General features: G+C 36.7%; 2 protein-coding genes across 4 annotated transcripts; one reads left to right on the top strand and one right to left on the bottom strand.

Moving 5' to 3' along the window:
* Positions 1-6,131: 6,131 nt before the first annotated feature.
* Positions 6,132-9,447, bottom strand: LOC125194899 (uncharacterized). Its single transcript, XM_048093129.2, has 3 exons — positions 8,979-9,447; positions 7,554-7,791; positions 6,132-6,592 (listed from the first exon to the last, which is right to left on the bottom strand). The coding sequence occupies exons 1-3, from the start codon at positions 9,264-9,266 to the stop codon at positions 6,441-6,443; spliced, it is 678 nt and encodes a 225-aa protein (XP_047949086.2). The 5' UTR covers positions 9,267-9,447; the 3' UTR covers positions 6,132-6,440.
* Positions 9,448-15,205: 5,758 nt separating this feature from the next.
* LOC125213894 (cytochrome c oxidase assembly protein CtaG / Cox11 family) lies at positions 15,206-18,895 on the top strand. 3 transcript variants are annotated; one of them, XM_089064347.1, is made up of 9 exons: positions 15,206-15,349; positions 15,857-16,026; positions 16,162-16,489; positions 16,579-16,631; positions 16,769-16,841; positions 16,989-17,093; positions 18,283-18,363; positions 18,443-18,582; positions 18,756-18,895. In XM_089064347.1, the coding sequence occupies exons 2-8, from the start codon at positions 15,944-15,946 to the stop codon at positions 18,545-18,547; spliced, it is 828 nt and encodes a 275-aa protein (XP_088920473.1). In that variant the 5' UTR covers positions 15,206-15,349; positions 15,857-15,943; the 3' UTR covers positions 18,548-18,582; positions 18,756-18,895. The 3 variants fall into 3 exon arrangements, with proteins under 3 accessions (XP_088920473.1, XP_088920472.1, XP_047970676.2); XM_089064346.1 differs by having other exon boundaries at positions 18,443-18,895; XM_048114719.2 differs by having other exon boundaries at positions 15,247-15,349; positions 15,888-16,026; positions 18,443-18,895.
* The last annotated feature ends 781 nt before the right edge of the window (positions 18,896-19,676 follow it).

The following is a 19,676-nucleotide window of genomic DNA, read 5'->3' as shown; positions in this document are numbered from 1 at the left end:
TAAATATAAGGTTAGCTTTAGTTTTAAAAATATATAATATTAAATACTCTCTCCATCCCATAAGAATATGCACTCTTTCCTTTTTAGTCCGTCCCACAAGAATATGCATTTTCTAATTTTGGAAAGTCTATTCTTTCTCATGAGGTGAGACTCATACTCCACTAACAATGCTTTACTTACTTTTTCTCTTTACATCTCTCTTACTATACCAATTTTACATTAAAACTCGTGTCAACCCCAAAGTGCATATTCTTTGGGGATGGAGGGAGTATTATAAATAATAAATTTTATAATTTTATACACATAATTGGTATCCAGTATTTTTTAACGGTATATACCGCAATTTTCGGTATATACCGAATTATACCAAAAATTGCAGTATATACCGTAATTGCGGTATATGAAAAATTCACACCGTTACCGTACCGAAGTCTTACGGTATGGTATCATACCGTTACTGTACCAAAATCTTACGGTATCGTATCATATCGTACCGAAAGTTACGGTATATAAAAAATTCGGTATTTTCAGTATTTCTTTTGTACGGTAAGTGCGGTATTTCGGTATTATGGTATTTTTTTTATAACCCTATATAAAAGAAAGTGTATATGTTGATATAATAGTTTACTAAGATCGATATTTCGAATGTCCTAAGATCCTTAATAATTTAAGATAATTTGAATTGCTTATTTATATCTAATTTAAAGGTGCATGTGAGATTAGATAATTCCAGCTTATAGGTAAAGATAAATAACTTTCAGAAAGAGATTCGTCAATTTCAAACTAGATGGAGAAGGTAAGTCGTTGATAAAATAAATTCGAAACCATTATTTAATACTCCTACTACGTCATAGTAATAAATTAGAGATCATAAATTCAGAACATTATTAGGCAAAAGAGGTGGCCAACTGTACTTGTTTCATACGTACACGTACATATATACTAAAATGCAGTTGTCTTCCAATTGTACGTAAATGCACATCCTGGAAACAACGTGTTCTCTCATTTTCTAATGTTTATATTCTCGTGTGATCTGTTCAGCAATAAACATATTAATATAGGATCTAAAATAAGATATTTGTCATTTGAGGAAGTCGAGTTTGTAAATATATTTATATGTAGTGGAGCAGTATTACGGATATAGTACTCCTTCCGTCCACGAAAAATAGAGCATTTTCATTTCCTACATCCGTTTTTTAAAAAAATGATAATAAATAGTTAAAGTGGAGAGAAAGTAAAGTACGGTAGGGAATAATGTAGAGAAGTCTCTTGTCTATATTATTCTCTTTCTTACTTTTCTTTTTCTCCACTTTAACTATTTATTATCATTTTTTCAAAACGAGTGCAGAAAATGGAAGTGATCTATTTTTCGTAGACGGAGGGAGTATAGTTTATAGGGACAGCCATTTCTTAAATGCTACTCCTAGTACTACATTAAGGACATCAATAGCTCATCAGGTTAAAAAATGGAGTACTTAAATCTCAAGCAATTATACTATTTACGTGTGTTTTTTTGTATTGCTGATCAAAGGAGTCATCATGTACATACAAAAGTAATCACATCTCAATTATTTGATGCTATTTATATATAGGAAACCCTAACATTTTCAAATTACTTAACTTTAACTCTAAAAATGAAAATTACATAACTTTAAATCTTGAAGAAGAAAAAAACAATCCGTTTCAAAAATATTCCTGAATACAAATCGTAAGTAATTATTAAGAGTACGTGGACTAATAATTTTATTATTTGATGAGATTGTTCCAATCAATCGGCCAAACTTCAAGTGCCACAATCATAGTCAAAACTGGCTCACAAAATTATGGATTTAATAACTCTATTCATAAAAAAAAACTAAATAACCCAATAAAACTACTCCCATGTCGGTATATAATTAAATACTACTCCAATGCTAAAGTTCACCCGAAAGAAAATTCTATATTTAAACAAGCGTGAATAGATGCTTATCTATTTATTGATAAAGTATAGTCTATAAAGCCTAGCTACTGTTTAGAGAACTCCAAAACCAAACCCAACTTTTTATCCTCAAACTATACAAATTTTCAGACGTGGATTAGCTAAACTCAAGCACTTTTTACATGGTCTTACTTTAAACAATTCAAATTTAGTTTGGACTTCTCTACTAATATATTTGTACATAAAAGTGACACAAGAATTCCACTCCGCCAGCACGCGAAGGCAGGTAAAGCCGCTCCAACTAAATAAATTAACTATTCGTAAATTGAGAGAAAGAGAAATGCGATTTCACCCAAAAATAGACTTTTCAAAAAGCGATTTTGTGAAGCTCCCTTGCACCTTCACATGAAATGTCATGGAAACTCCCCCATGCATACATTTCTTCCCTCTTTATATATCTATATTTATATATACACACACACACACAGGCTGTGTTACTCACTCACACAAAACACACACAAACACAAAAATGGAGCGATGGAAGGTGGGAGGGAGCAGATCGAAGGCGAATAAAGCGGCGGCGTGCAAAAAACACCCCAAGCACCGGCAATCGCCGGGAGTCTGCTCCATCTGCCTGCGCGAAAAGCTCTCAAATCTCTCCAATTGCGCCCACAATTCGAGAACCGCCAGATCTCCTTCTTCTGCTTCCTCTCTCTCCTCCTACGCCTCTTCTCTCTCCTCCTCCTGCGCCTCGCCGCCGCCGGAACTCACCATCTCCGTCGCCTTCTTCAGGAAGAGCAGATCCATGGCGGTGGTGGTGCCGGCCGAGAAGGAGATTCGGATTGTGAAGGGAGGGTTTTGGTCCAAATTGTTGCCGCAAAAGAGTAGAGGGAAATTGATGCATTCCAGAACTACAAGAGAGATCAAAGGATCGTTGCATCAATTCACTTGAGATTTATTTTTAATTTTTTCTTTTCCCTATAATTTGTCTTTCAAAATTGGGAAATTTTAGTGTAGAGACATCAAAATTATTTCATTCTTTTTTTTAGCTGGAGAAGTGATTTTGTGTTGGATTGCTAATTCACCTGTTCTTTAATTAGGAGTTATAACTCCTAATTGTCGTTTTACCTATTTTGTGGTTTGATTTTTTGGTATTTTAAATTAAATCAGATTTTTGGGAATTATACTTAGGTCAAAATATATCTCCTTATAACCCCACACCTTCGGGCAGATCGCCTTACTCCGTCAATCAATCATTTATTCATTTAGGCATCTTAGCTTATGAACTCAGTTGTTGCACAAGTTTTAAAGCTTGATGTATTGAGGATCTTAAACGATAAATAAACTGATATATTGAGAATAATATATTTGCGTGCATTGTTTATAAACTGAAAGAGTAATTTTTATGAATGTGATAAATTAGTATAGTAACAAACAATACTCTTTTTGTCTAACGATAAATTAAATGCCTATTATTTTTCACTAGCTCAACTTTTAAGAAATTGTTTAATATGTAAAATAAGTTGAAAAAAAAAAAGTTAGTCGAGTGTGAATCTATTTATATATATTATTTTTGTAATAAAATGTTAGAGAAATGAATTATTAGAATGTGAAGTTTATTTGTCAAAAATATTAAATACTCCATAAAAGGAGATATTTAGTGTTAAATGAATAAAAAATGAAAATTAAGATATTTATTGGTGGACGAAAGGAAAGCGTAATTTTTTTTATAATAAAAAGAATCTCAAAAAAGAAAAATTACTAATAATAGGAGACAACAAGTGTATCGTGCAGGAGCCCAATACTAATGCCTGACAGAGAGGTATCTAGAACCTGGACGCCCCGACAAAACCTATATACATAATATGATAAGTAGTCAATAACAAAATTACCTTTCGACGCATATATCATATAATTAAATCCAAGCCGGAAAGCAGTTAATTAAGTAGACCACAAATTCACTTTAAAATGGAGTGGCAGTTAATCGAGAGTTCAAACTGCAATTTTTTTAAGTTATGAAAATGAAAGGTAGAATATTAGTTGGTCGATGGAATAATGGGATCTTATATTTAGAGCAGAAAGTGTGAATGTAGTTAATATTGGTCACATTGAATAGTACAAATAAATGGTTTGTACCACAGCTGGCACAAAAGTGGTCTACCATATCACATTCCTCGTAATTTCATTTAAATATTATTAACATTTAAAATAAAAACCCGACATACTTAATCTTTTATACATCATCCTTTACCTTTATGATCTTATAAACATACAATATTACTTCACTTTATTTAGGTTGCGCATTTTTCTCTAGATGAGTTGCGTCAGCCTTGATGCTATACATCCCCGCATTTAAGCAATTAAAAGTTAAAACTCTTTATAAAAATAGGAATATGGAGTTATTATATGTAACCCAATCATAGTTGTCATAGAAGATCGTACAGATATCTCTTCTCCCTTATATTCCACTTATTTGTTGTAACTCACTTTCTTTTATATTTTTTAATATTTGTATTATAATTAAATAGGACACTTTCTTTTATATTTTTTAATATTTGTATTATAATTAAATAGGACTCTTATTAAGAGATGGAGAAAGTATATTTTTACATTTAGTTTCATGAAATAAGTTACTAGAATATGTATATGTAACATATATATTGACCATTTATAATAAAAGTGAAATGAGACTTTTATTAGTTAATAAACTAAAGTGGCAAACATGCATTCTATTACTGAACGAATGAAGTAATATTTATTATATAAAATAAGATTATTATTTAATAATTCATTATGATTTATATTTATAACAAAGACTAAAATTTCTAAAACATATATACCATATTTTTGGAATTTAGCAAATCAACTAAAATAATCATTTTGTAATCAAAATATTCTGAAACTATGATACACTGTCATTTTTTAAAATTCTACTTTTGTAATAGGTATTTATTATGATGTATTATGCAACAATAAATTCTTAATCAATAGAAAATGTTTAATAGTATAATAGTAACACTATTAATGGGATGGTCATCTCATCCCATGTCACATGCATGCCTTTAAATTGCCAAATTTGTACACTTTGTCCATTAAAACGTACTCCTATTTCATATTTATCGTCAAAAAGCACAACTTAGTTATGGATATATGTTCTCAATTTTGCAGTATACGCACAGAATACTAAAAATTCGATTATGCTTAACTTTTCATTAAATTTTGTAGCAGCTTTAACCCCTTCTTGATTTTTACTCTGTCCAATAGTTATAAAACGCCTATTATTCACTCAATAAATTAGATATTCGAGTCATTCAAGTATAATGATAACTCATTATTAATCATTCGATTAATTTTTTAACTATATCTTGTTTTGCCTCCTAAAATATCATTATTCCTTTCAAATTAAAATAATTATTGATATAAGATCTTTGAAGTACAATGCCTAACTAAATTAAATACGAATATGTATATATAACTAGACAGTGGACACCTACCTAGATATACTAGTATTTATATTCGCGATCTGGTGTTGGTAGAAATGATGCTTTGGTGCACTAGAGAATTCTCGTAACACATCTATGCCACAAAAAATATTTGACATTTTCCTTTTCTTTTTTTGGGGAAAAAGGATGATTAAAACAATTTTAATTATATTTTAATTTTCATCTAACTAAATTTGCGGCTAATTAGCACAAGTATTCCAATTTCCACATATATGTTGATTTTCATTGAATAATGTAAGTTGGATAGAATTGACAACAAAGCGTAAATGAAGACCACAAATCTCGAATGACCGACAAATCATAATAATGTTATTTTTATGACTTACCAAACTTCTTGTTTTTGTATCGAGGTTTGACTTGTCACATATTCCTTAATGAGACAAGTGTAAGTAAAAACTAAAAAAACTTCTCAAATCTCAAGTGATAAACATATAGCAAAATGGATAGTGTGGATTGAAATGGCTTAACGCAATAAAACAAACAAAACATAGATCAACTTTCATTACTCTAAAACCAAATGGGATAGAAATTATACTATGAATCAACATCTCAGTTTTGCACAATTAAGCTATTTTAAGTATTAAACCATTCGTGTTGTTTCGATAACTGTCAGACCTAGTATAGACGTAGAGACTCAATCTCCATCAACAAACGCAGAAACGGTGGTTTTGTATTGAACAAACTAATTTCATTTGTCTCTCGCAACTTCATATCCACAAAATTTCATTTCATATCTCTAATGGGAGCGTGAGTTTGATCATAATATGGTACAAACTGCAAATCCTCTAAAAGGGAATATGAAATACCTCAAAACAGAAATAGTATACTAAGCTTTAGAAAAGAAAAGATGTATAGAGAAGCTAGGTACGGCAATCTACCAAGTTTCCTTAGATGCTAGCACGCTATACACAAGACAACCCGGCATCCTTATTGATACTTATATAATAGAGCAGTGCAACGCGGAGATGGATAGAATAAAACTCACAGCATTTGGATATACACGCACATCATGATCCACCTCAGTCCGATTTCTTTGAGACCTGGCCACGTTTGTCGTGCCAAGCGAATGAGTAGGCTGAAACTGCCGACCCTGTGATGGAAATGGAATGTTTGGCCAGGTCTATGCTTTTCTGCGCTGCAATCCACAATGTACAAAAGAATCCAATCCAACCTGATTTTGACATCAGCAGTGAGCATTACACAAGATACAAAGCAAGAAGAAAACTGCTGTCGAAGTTCAGAATGAGAAATCATGCTACATCTGCTTCTTGTCATACTGAGGTGATTATTTGGTATATCGCCAGGTATCAGAAACTCTATGAATTAAAGACAACCGTTTCCAGTTAGAGAAAATAATTAGTAAAAATTTTGTGAAATGATATTTTTTCCTTCATTGAGATAATCAGTTAGCCACTTCCATTCTTTCAGAGAGTCTGACAATATTATGTGTAAAAGGTAGCTTCCCAAAGTCGCATAGGACGATGCATGCTCATATTGAGGATCTTGAATTTTCGTTAATATTACTGTCCTGAGTTGCTCTGACTATTTAGCTAGAGGTGCATTAGTTCCTACTACTTGTCTAGACTACCTTGAGAGTCTTTCATCGTAAAAACATTAGGAAACTAGAGCTCATGTTAAGTAGTATGCCATGAAATTGCTGTTTAACATTTGGAGCTAAATTTAAAGTATACTAATTTTAGTGATCGCAAAAATGGTGCTAAAAATGGTCTAAGAAGAAAAATCCAATAAAACATAACCTTTCAGAGAAGTACAAACATGATAATGACCCTAAGACTTAAAGAGGCAGTAGGATCAAGTTTATTTTAAGAAACTTTGTAGAAATGGAAACTATCAGTGGTTACATGCTGTGAATAGTATTTCCGGTTGTTTAATTCTAATACCATATGAAATAGGGATGAACAAACTACTATTTAAACTAGTGAGGTGGCGTCTATCGTTTTAAAGTCTTGCTTCCTCAAACATTAAATTAATTCTAGATTGCTGACGAATTCAAGAACAACCTGCTTTCTGCTATTTTGATTAATTAATGCAACAGTAACTAATTAATCTCAGTCGTGTTCCAAAGAGTATCAAAGTCCAGAATCGCTAAGTCGTAAGAAAACAATGTTTACCTGCGACAATAAGAACAGCAATGATACAAGAAATTGTTGCTGCAGAGATGACAAATATAGCTACGGATAATGCTCCAATATAAATGGCTGCAACACAGGCAAAGAAAATAGCCAAGAATCCTCCTGCTGCTGCTAATGACATCACAAGAGAAATGACAACAGCATTGACGGTTGCAGCAACAAAGAATAGCATGAAAACTAACAATCCCGCCAATGTTAGGAAAACAATTGTCCCTACCTGCAACAATTTACAAGCATCATGAGAACATTATAAGAAAAGGCCAATCAAGAAACAAAATTACATGATTGTTCCTAACATAAAATAATGAACTATAGGCCTTCTCTAGACCCACTTGCTTGATAAGGTACAACTAATCATTGCTTTGTCAAGACTTGGTGAAAATGATCTGCTTAATCATATATAGAACTAGTTTCCATCAAGATTCTTTGAAATTTTTTCCAGAAAATCAGAATCTGTGGAAGACAGAACTATGTAAAGCGAGACGTCAAAGATCCCAGACAATTATCTAAATACACAACAAATTACAAAGTTTTGTGATAATCCAATGCCAGGAGATGCATCTGTTGACACTTCAGAAAACAGAATGTTAATAGTTTGTCTCCAAGAAAAGTATTGATGAGCACAGTTAAGAGATCAGTTCTGAGAGATATTATGGAAAAAGTTAATAACTTTACTACTATTAAACAAGATTGATTCTGAAAATGAAAGAAGAAATGTAACTTATAATGCCTGTCAGTCTGTCACAACCACCATAATGATGTAGACTAGAGGAAAAAAAGTATACTCCACTTTAGCTACTTTCTCTATTGACTATTTCTGCTGTCTTATTTAACCGTGGCACAAACACTCAGATTTATAATAACTCAGATTTTATGATAACCACATGCTACCAAAAGGGCTCACAATTTTTGGGATGCATAGGCATCTTTAACAAGATAGCAAGAAGGATTAGCTTTTAAACTAGAACAAGCAGCTTATTCGTATTTCATCATTCCTAAAGCATAAAACTTTTAAACTAGAAGAAGCAGCTAGGCCTATTTACTCTTGTTTCATGAGTTCATAACTCACATTTAAGTATACAAAGCAGCCCACTGAACTATGAGAAACATGTAAGCTAGGCTGAGAATAACTTTTTTCCAATTTAAAGATAAAAACAACTAGAGTTTTTCTCACTTCCAATGAGCCGATTTTCTTCAAATCGGTTTGACATGGTAAAAGCCGTCGGCATTTAATGCTAAATAGCGAATGACGATAGGTAAATTTAAACATAAAATCAGATAGATCTACGAATGTTAAACAGTAATTTCTAAAACCAAAATAAATTCTCCCTAAACATGAAATTAATTTGAATTTCATTTCCAGCAGATCCAATCAAAAAGCAGAGAATATATAAATGGACTCACGGATACAACGAACAAGGCGCGGAGAGGGCTGCCGCGGCGGGTCCACTGCAGAACGCGCGCAGCAGTGTTCTTAGAAGCGTCGCGAAGCAGGGGAACATTCTCGGCGAGGGCGGTTTTGATCCTCTGGAGCAGGGGGGCGGAGGAATTAGGGTTGGGGAAGAAAATCGCAGCGATGAGGCGGTTGAGGAGGGTGAGAAGGGTGAGGTCCTGCGGGTTTTGAGAATATTCGTCGCCGTTGGGGTCGATCACGACTCCGTTGGGCTGTTTGGTAGCAGTATCGTCCGCCATTGTTGAGTTTCAGGGGTGATGTGGTGAGCAGTAATGGTGAATTGATCTGTGGCGTGAGTGGATTAGGCGATTAGCGTTGATTGACTGAAGGAATGAGCGAGCTACAGAGAAGAGAGAGGAATGGAGTCGATGAAAGTGAGAGGAAGAAGAGATGGCGGTTGGAGTGTTGGACGCGTGGAGAGAGGACCCTGCCATGTCATGTGTCTCACCAACTATATAAATTAATCATTAAAACTTACACGACTATCATTATTTTTGTTCAATAGTAGTAGGATGATTTTACGAACTTATTAGGGTGTCCACTGTATATGGCCGGGCCAAGCCACAAAGTGTGGCCAGGCCACAAAATTGTGGCCGGGCCACCAATGCCCATATTTTCCACTATAGTAGACATGGCCAAGTCACCAAAAATTTAATTTTTTTCATTTTGTCTATATTTTAATTCTACTACAATTAAAATTGTTAGACTACAATAATTAAATAAAATGCATAATTTAATGAAAACTAAATCGAAAACCAAATCTTCGTTGTATTATAGAACGGGGTAAAATTATACAACGAAAATTGTTTAGGAACACGCAAACAAAAACATAAAAAAACACCGCCATCGCCGACTACTCGGTCTCATCATCAGAATCCGCCACTTCATCTTCACCCGTTGCATCGTCACCGCCAACGTCATCATCGTCACCATCATCGTCACCATCACCGCCACCGCTCTGAGGTCCCGCCGCCGCCGCCGCCGTGTCCTCCCACCCCAACAACAACCTCAGCCTCACTATGAGGTCGTAGTACATCACCTTGGTAGTCGGGTCGGTCGACTTCTCATACAAGGCCAGAGTGTCCTTGAGTTCCTTTATCATCTGCACGGCTAGGGTGTTTTGCAACGCCGCTCGGGCCGATCCGGGAGGGGGTGCAGACGGGCCCGCAGCAGAGTGTTGGGAGGCAGCGGCGGAGGCGGATCTAGTGGCTCGGATGGCGGACTGTTGACCCAGGGGCCGTGGACGCCGGGATAGTGACGGAGGGGGCTCCTCCATGACCTCGTCGTTGAGGTCGAAGGTCCTTGAACCGCCGCTACTACTGCTGTAGTTGCCGCCCCTGCCCCGTCTTGTACGGCTAGGCCCGGAATCAGACGCGTTCTCGCAGATGGCTCGGAATTTTGGGGAGTCCCGCAGAACGAGGAATTCTGCCCAGTAGGTAAACTTCTTGCCTACTTGCACATTGAACAACTGCAGCGACAGGGATTTGACGTCGGCTTCGTTGCGGCCACTCTCAGCAATGCGCAGTTGGTTCTCGTATATACCAATGAACTTCCGAAGAGCTGTAGTGATCCTGCCGAACTTCTTCCGAATCTGATCGGGTGTACGGTCGACGTTCCCCGACGGTTTGAATTCATTGTACACCACCAAGACTTTCCGCCAGAAGCATAAGTCGGTCTGATCCGTGCCAACTATGGAATCTGTCGTCACCGCGTCCCATGCCCTAGCAATAGCAACAGACTCGGCGTCGGTGTACAAAAACCCTCGTCGACCACCGCCGGCGCCGCCGCCTTCCTGCCCGCCGCCGCCATCGCCGCGACCACCGCCGCCGCCGCCCTGCCCGCCGTCGCCGTCGCCGCCACCTCGCGCGGAACCTCCGCCACGCCCGCCGCCCCTTCGCCCACCATTCCCGCCGCCGCCACCGCCGCTTCTTCCACCGCCTCCTCTCCCCGTCTCTACACGACCGGGCGTCGGCGTCGGGGTATCAGGCAACCCCATCAATTGTTCCCATGTGAATCTATCAGATTCATCAAGCGGAGAATGACTGCTCTGAAATGGGGAGGCTTGAAATTGAGACGGGAAGTTAATTGCGTCCATGTTGGGTCGATAGTCGCCCGTCCCTGGTTGGGTACGACCCGCATATCTCTGCTGATAGGCCGATGACTGCCCCCGGTTTTGGGGTGTTTGTAGCCACGGCGCCGGCGATGGCGGACTCCACATCTGGGATGGAGGAGAGGTGGGACTCGATCCCCAGCGTTGGTGGGGTGGAAAGCCCCCTGTCCCGAATCTCCATAACCGGGATCGTCTCCGCCTTGCATTTCACAAAAATTCAAATTGAAGGGAATAGGGTAAATTGTGTGTGAGAGTAGAGTAAAAATAAGATATGAATTTTAGGTATAAATAGAAAAAATTTCGAAATTTTTAAAAAAAAAAAAAATCTGAAAAAGGGGGGAGCCGCGGCTCGTGGCCATCACTATAGGAGGGCCGCGGCTCGCGCCCAAGCGCCGCGGCCAGGCCACGATTGTGGCGCGCCCACGTCCACCCCCCGGCCGTGGCTGCCCACCCCCCGCACTGTAGTGAGCCGCGGCCCGCGGCTCTAGTACAGTGGACACTCTTAGTCTTCATGAATATTTAAATTTTTTCTTTTATTAGTCTTCATCAGCATTTTTATTTTGATTAATATTCCATCTTGACTTTTTCTCAATATTGTTAATTAAAATCATAATAGTCATTTGAATCGAAGCTAATTCAAATTTTGATCTGTCGCACTAATTTTAAAATTAAAATATTAAATTATGAAGTTCAAATTTTCTCAATTGCCATTAATGCAGAAATCAATATCTTCTTGGTGACGTTAAATGCGACGATGTTTCAATAAAATAAGAACTGAAATAAGAAATAAAGGGATGTAGAGTACTTATTTTAATTAAACATGTCATTTTGAATGTAGTTAAAAATATATATTTTGTGCATAAATTAGATGATTGAGAAATATACAAAATTTATGATTTAACGTTCTAATTTCAAAGTTTGTAGAAGAGACTAGAATTTGACAAACCTTTATGAGTTAAAATTCTAATCACGAAATTTAACTATTGCATACAACTACTTCGAAAAAAAACTCAAATTTTGTAAGGATCTGTTCGATATACAAAATTAGAATAAGAATTGAAATTAGGATTCTACGAGATTGAATTATAATCCAATTTCAAATCTTTTGTTCGGTAAAAATGATATACTTGTGTGTGTTAGCAATTTGAGTGTGTGTGCAATGTGTAAAGATGCTCAATTTTATTTTGCCATACCAAATATTGGATATAGAAAGCTCCAATACCAGTTTCAGTTCAGCAGGCTCAATTCCATAATGTCGAACATAGTCTAAGGTCATCTCCAACCATTTACACCATTCAAACTCATTTTTCCAGTTCTATCACATCAAACATTAATTCTACTATATTCATTTATACCAAACTCAAACCTAAAAGAATATTTCATATTCATTTACTTCTTTTACTTTTGAATCTTACCTACATATTTATTTAAATTACACACTAATCCATCCCATAATAATTCATTAATAATTTATTATAAATTAAATATCATATTGTATAATTTATTTTCTTATACTATTAAATTTAAATATAATATTATATATAATATCACAAATTATAGAAAATAAATAATTAATAATAATAATTTATATAAAATAAAAGGAATGTTAATTGACTTTTTAACTAAACAATAGATGAAAGAATAATTAAACTTAAACTAAATACTACAAATACTTAACCTTGAATAAATACTTAAATATAAATCTAAAATTCAAATATATTTAAACAAATCACAAAATTCTAAATTCGTGTTGTGTTAACATAGTTAATTAGTACTAGTACTTTACATAACCAAATATCAGTACAATTAACAATTAAATATCGTAATTTTTTACTAATTATTTAGTTGATCATAATTAAGAGCATCCACAGTAGGGTGGACATTTTGGCTGGACACTTTACGTCTTTTGTCTATAACCACTTTTTATTTGTCCACGGCCACAAAAAAAAGTTTCTGCAGCAATAGTGGACACTTTTTTTAGCCACATTTCACTTTATTTTATTTGTTGTATATTTTAATTCAATTACAATTAAAATTATCGGACTAAAAATAATTAGATAAAAACGGCTAATAAAACAAATTAAAAGTGAAAACTAAATTTTAATCAGATTAAAGTAAGGGGACAATTACAATGAAAATTTGATCTACGGAAAATCACACATGTTCTTCACGCTACGCCGCCTCCCCTACGTGCCTAGACCTCTTCAATCAAATCGACCTGGAGTTGGTCATGTGTTATGCTCCTGCGTATATCAGCGAAACGTTGGATCAGATATTCATTACTACGTGGTACACCCATCTGTATCGGCGCGGAGGCAACGCCGTGACTTGTACTTGCACCATCTTCTGGTGCCCAACGTTCTGCAGCAAATCCTTCATCTTCTATTATCATATTGTGCAATATGATACATGCTAACATAATATTCGCGACACCATCTTCGTGCCAAACTCGTGTCGGGCAGCGTATAATGGCCATCGCGCTTGGAGCACACCAAAAAAAGCTCGATCAACATCTTTCCTAGCGGCCTCTTATTTTCGCGCAAAATATTGTCTCCTCGCTCCAGCCGGTTGGCGAAGTGTCTTGATGAATACAGGCCAACGAGGGTATATTCCATCTGTCAAATAGTATCCCCTGCGATACTGCGTGCCGTTTGCTATGAAACTGATCTTTGGACCCTCTCCCCGGCACTCATCATTGAAGATAGGCGACGTCTGCAGAACGTTGATGTCGTTGTTCAAACCTGCAACACCGAAATACGCATGCCAGATCCGCAAACGGTAGTCAGTAACGGCTTCCAGGATCATCGAAGGATGTTTGCTTTTGAAACCAGTAGTGAACTGGCCTTTCCACGCCACCAGGCAGTTTTTCCACTCCCAATGCATGCAATCAATGCTGCCCATCATCCCTGGGAAACTGTGCACCGCACCGTGCATATCTAGCAGTCTCTGGCACTCATCAGGGGTTGGCTTTCGTAGGAACTCTGGAACAAAGACTTCCCGCATGCCCTTACAAAACTGCCGGAGCACCTCTAGACTAGTCGTCTCACTCATCTGTAGGTATTCGTCGAACATATCAACCGGTCCGGCATAGGCAAGCTGCCTTATTGCAGAGGTGCATTTCTGAAAAGTGGACAGTCTGATCCGGCCAGTGCAATCACTCCGGAGGTTGAAGCAACCGTACCGGTCCGCCAATATCGTCGCTATATGGGTGAAGAGCGGTCGCGACATTCTGAAACGCCGACGGAAAATCTCAGCTGGGTAACGGGGGTTAGCGCTAAAGTAGTCTGCCATAAGCCGCTCAGCCACTCCGACATGGTCTCGTGGGATTGTCCGACGATGAATCTCACGAGGGATCGCCGCCGCCGCCAGTTCCGCCGCCGCCACCTCATCCTCCTCGTCTGCTTCTCTCTGCACCTCTTGAATCAAAGAATCCCATGCTTCATTCCACAAATTATCCATAAATAGCAATAGAAATCCACAAATTTTTAGAGATAGAAAAATTGAATAGAAAATGAAATGGGTGTGAAGATGTGTGTGGAGAGAAGATGAAAATGGGAGGAATATTTATAATAAAAACAATTAAAAATCTGAAATTAAAAAAAAAAATGTAAATCGGCGACCGCCGCGGCGGTTTTGCCGTGCAATAGATAGCCGCGGCCGCCGCTGCATTTCTCTCTCCTCTTGCTCGTCCTCGGCGCATTCGGGGCGAAAGCCCTTCCGCCCCCAAAAATCATCCGCCTCCGGGGCGGCCTCTTCCACCACAGTAGATAAGCGCGGCTTAGCCGCTATCGGGGCGCCCGCCGCGGCGCCCCTACTGTGGATGCTCTAAATAGGAGTATATAATTGAGGCCCACGACTATCTATGGTTCTTGTTTCCGCCATATCCTCTTCATCAAGCCACAGGTATGTTCCTTCCCCCAGTAAATACATAAATAAGAATGGGCTGATTTTAACTGGAAAATGGGCCTAATAAGTTTTAATCCGGAGCAGGCCCGGGTATGGGTGTTTTGACCCGAAAATCATGGATAACGGGTAGTTCAATTCAACACCCGCACCCGACTGGGGTATGGGGGGATTTTATTTTTCTGTTTTTTTTTTCATCAATTCTTATTTTCATTTCTCCGTTTCAAAAGAAATCTACATTCATTTCGCCACCACCCACGCGCCGCCGTCACAGTCGGCCAAGCTTCCGTCAGACTTCTGAAAGTGGCGGTAAGGCCTAGTTCTATTATTACCTAAATCTCTATCTTTTAATTGCGTATCAGTATGCTTTCATCAGCTGCATTTTGATTCATAAATCGTTGCTGAACTCGAAATTGGCAGAATCTCAAATTTTTTATCCCAATTTGAAATTTGACTACAACTCTCCCGTTTTTGTCTTGTTGTTTCTACTTGAATTACTACTATATTGTCATATTTTGAATGTCTGTTTCACTCTTCAAACTTGAAAAGGGGTCATCTAAAGCATCCTATGTTTAGTTGATTTTCATCGTGTGCTTACGATATCTTCTTTAAATAGAATTGGCCATTCACCTGTAACTCGTCGTGTTATTACTGTTACTGGGGAAAACCCTGGGCAGAAATATTTGAAGTTGCCAAAACCTCAAAGAAGCTTGAATCTTGTTTTCAAAATTTCCATTTTGTTTAAATTGGTTTAGGAATTTTGATTAGGAAGGCTGTTTATATTTAACCCTTCAATTTTTATACTTTCTGTGTTAGGTATTGTATATCATTGGATGCATTCTTGCAGATGCTGCTGAATGATTTTCTTCTGATATTATAGCAAACTGTCAGCACTCGCTCAGCATGTCATTTTCTCGGCTTTGTAGAGGAACACATCTTTTGTCTTCCTCTAAGGTCTCTATTTGTCAGGCTCCTTTCTTATCCAGGTAATTTAACGCGCCGAAATGTTGCTCAGGAAGTGCAGAGCTTGTTTTGCCTGGTGATTATGCAATAAAAAACTGTATACTTTATAAAATTTATAGTAGAATTAACTGGTCTGTCATCAAAATTTTCCAATCAAGGCACCTTGATGCTGTGGGCTCAAGATACAGTTCTTATATTGGAGAAAGTAATAGCATTGTCTATCGGACACCGTTTGGATTCAATCGTCGGTGTTTTGGGTCGAAGCATGGATACAATTTGAGAACTTACAGTGCAAAAAAGTCCATTCCCATTTATGTTGGCCGGCAATATTCTACTCAGGCTTCTACAGAGAGGAAATCGAATAAGATGCTTTTTTACCTGACCGGATTGGTCTTTGCTATGGTAGGATGTAGTTATGCTGCGGTTCCTCTATATAGGAGATTTTGTCAAGCTACAGGTTATGGGGGTACTGTTCAGCGTCGAGAGGTGGAGTTTTCTGATTTCATCAGTGGATCCACTTTTTTTTATACATTTCATTTGATTTAACTAATGTGAAATCTATTGGTGTTTTGCAGAGTGTCGAAGAAAAGATTGCGCGACATACGCAGGATGGCACTGTCACATCCAGGTTTGGATTTAATAGATTAAAGATATCAATCTTTATTATTGCTTTTTCAGGGGAAAAAACAAATTGTTGTATGGGTAAATCAAGATAGTTATTTTTCAACTTGTTTTTTTTAATGACCTCTTGTTTTTTGCTTACAGAGAGATTGTCGTGCAGTTCAATGCTGATGTGGCTGATGGAATGCCATGGAAGTTTATTCCAACACAGAGAGAGGTGCTTATTAATATTAATGTTTTTTATGTTGCGATGGTGATGAGTGTTTGCCAATTTCATGTCTGCGGGATATGTGCAAAACAATTTTCTCCAGATCTTGAATGTTTCTTACTCATTCATCAAAATTCTTCTCTTTCTAACTTACAGGTGAGGGTTAAACCAGGGGAGAGTGCCCTTGCATTTTATACTGCTGAAAATAAAAGTGCAACTCCGATAACTGGTGTATCCACCTATAATGTTACTCCAATGAAGGTACACGTGTAGTTTTGAATTGCAAGTTCTTTGGTTGCATCTCTTTTCCAGAGCTACTATGCTGGCAATTATAATCTTTACATTCTTACTTTTGCTTTTTCTTCCCCTGTAACTATTACTCTATTAGAGAATGTTTGGGTTTTTAATTATTTGATATACAGTACCATCCTTTAAAGCACAGACTCATTTAACATATGTTCTTGTGTTTTCACTTTCTTAAACATAATACTGTTTTTCACAGACTCATCTTATTACTTTAAATAATGCATTTTTTCTTCAAAGAGAGTAAGTTTGGTCTTGTAAGATTCCTCAACGTCAAATTCTGCAATTATCTCCGCTATAGTATTAGCCGAGGCTGTATTTCTGATTAATAAAGACGGCATATTGGTGGTATATTAGCTGAGACTTATGTTGAAGTTTGAGAGTGTACTCTGTCATATTACGATGGACTTGTCTTTTTGAGAAGAGAAGCTACAATTTCGTGAAATCTAATAATCTATTCATCCATTCCAATTTTTTCCTTTTCTCTTTATTCTTTTATGATCGAGATGTAGATCTTGTTCATGGATTAATGAATGTGCAAAAGCTCTGTATGACTCCGCCATTTTATAAGTCTCTTCTTTTTTGCTTATGGAATCGTCACTCCCTTTGTTGCCACCCACTGGTTCAAAACATAATTTGAAAGCCATATTTTCCGTAGTGCAGAAAACTTTAAGATATTTTGTGGTGAAGGAGCACACGTGTTTCAATATTTCGGCTGTTGGAAAATTAATGAGTAAGAGAAATCTCAAGTATTTGTTTGGACAAATATGGAATGTGCATAAAAATAAACTTAAGTGTCATCTGTGAAGAGAGTGATATGTTTTCAAAAATATATATCATCCCCATCGTGATGTCACATGAAATGATGCCACAGATGTGTATGTACTTAATATGTTTGGAAGATTGTCATAATACTTTACTGGTTCTATTGGTTTTTTATACGAATCTCACATCGGTTCCACATGAAAGTGTGGAGTGGCATATAAGTGGAAGTCAACCCATTAGGTTAGGGCTCCCTAACTTATAGGAGTATATGCTTATCAGTTTCTGTTCTTTTAGGTGCTATGAAGGTTATCATTCATTACTCATTTCTTGGTTTTGTATTTTTTTTGCCAAAACTAATGTTAACACCTCATGAAACTTCCAGGCTGCAGTTTACTTCAATAAAATACAGTGTTTCTGCTTTGAAGAGCAACGGCTTCTTCCTGGGGAACAGATTGACATGCCCGTAAGTGGTGTCATATTCTATTCCTTTTGCCAGTTGTTTTCTGCAACCATACTAACATACATAACTATGAATCATGTAGGTGTTCTTTTACATAGACCCCGAGTTCGAAACGGATCCAAAGATGGATGGTATCAACAACTTAATTCTGTCCTACACATTTTTCAAGGTCTCCGAAGACAAGTAGTGCTGCTCAGTCGTTGCCGTTGTTGGGACCATAAGGTGATTGATTCTCTCTTTGGTTCTTCAAAAGAGCTGCTTCATTACTGTAGGTCAATAACACAGAAAGGAACCCTCATTATATCTATCGAAAGCTCTTGCATTGTTTTTAATTGAAGAAAAAAGAAAAGTCCATTGAAGGATATCTGAAGCACTTTCTTTTTCTTATTATGTAGACCAATTTCAGTTTCTGTCACTTGGTGAAATAAAGTGGGATCTGGTGGTCTGGCATGGATAAATTTTTGTATACAATTACCAATGTAAAGAATTTGATTAACTTTTTCGATGATATGATCACAGCGTCACATTCTGCCAATGTGATTTTATGGTGGGATCATGGATGTTAAATTCTTTTATTTTGTGAATTGGCATCATATCAACGATAATATTACTACCTCCGTTCTTGAAAATTTGTCTCATTTTTTCATTTCCGTCCGTCTCCCAAAATTTTGTCCCATTTCACTTTTTACCTTGGTAGTGGACCTCATATTCTCACATTTTATTATAAAACTGTTATATAAAAGTAGATCCACAATCCACTAACTTTTTCAACTCACTTTCCATTACATTTCTTAAAACCTGTGCTGAGTTAAAGTGGAGAACAAATTTTAGGGGACGGAGGTAGTAGTATTTTTATCTAGGTTAATTCTAAATAGTAAACGGCCCTCATAATCAGAGTGGCCGATTAAGGAAATGAAATTTATGCATTAAAATTTAAGTAATATTCATATCTATAAAGTGATTCAAAATTCTTTCAATAGAAATTGTAAATGAATCAAACAAATTTATTAAAAATAGTGGCGATTATTCCCCTCATTTTATGCAATAAGTCATGAAACTAGTCAATTCTTATTTTATTCTGTAGCTTTGATTCGACAATTTTCATTGCGAAAAGAAGCATATCCTAATCTAAAAATTTCCAAGAATGAAGCATTAAGCTAAATTAAAGCAGCTTTTAATCTAATCAAATTTCCTCAATCCCAATGCAAGAAAGTACAGTATAGTTGATCATCAGTTTTTCAACATCATGAAACGGATTTTAATGAAAACCGAATTCCATTTACAAACCCTAATGAAACCAATTTCCGATTTCAAAT

The sequence above is a fragment of the Salvia hispanica genome, chromosome 2 (genome assembly GCF_029641045.1).
Source record: "Salvia hispanica isolate PSC_SH4W2 chromosome 2, Shi_PSC_v1, whole genome shotgun sequence".
NCBI classification, from domain to species: Eukaryota; Viridiplantae; Streptophyta; class Magnoliopsida; order Lamiales; family Lamiaceae; genus Salvia; species Salvia hispanica.
Note: the sequence above shows the minus strand (reverse complement) of the source record. Positions and strands in the feature narration are given on the sequence as shown.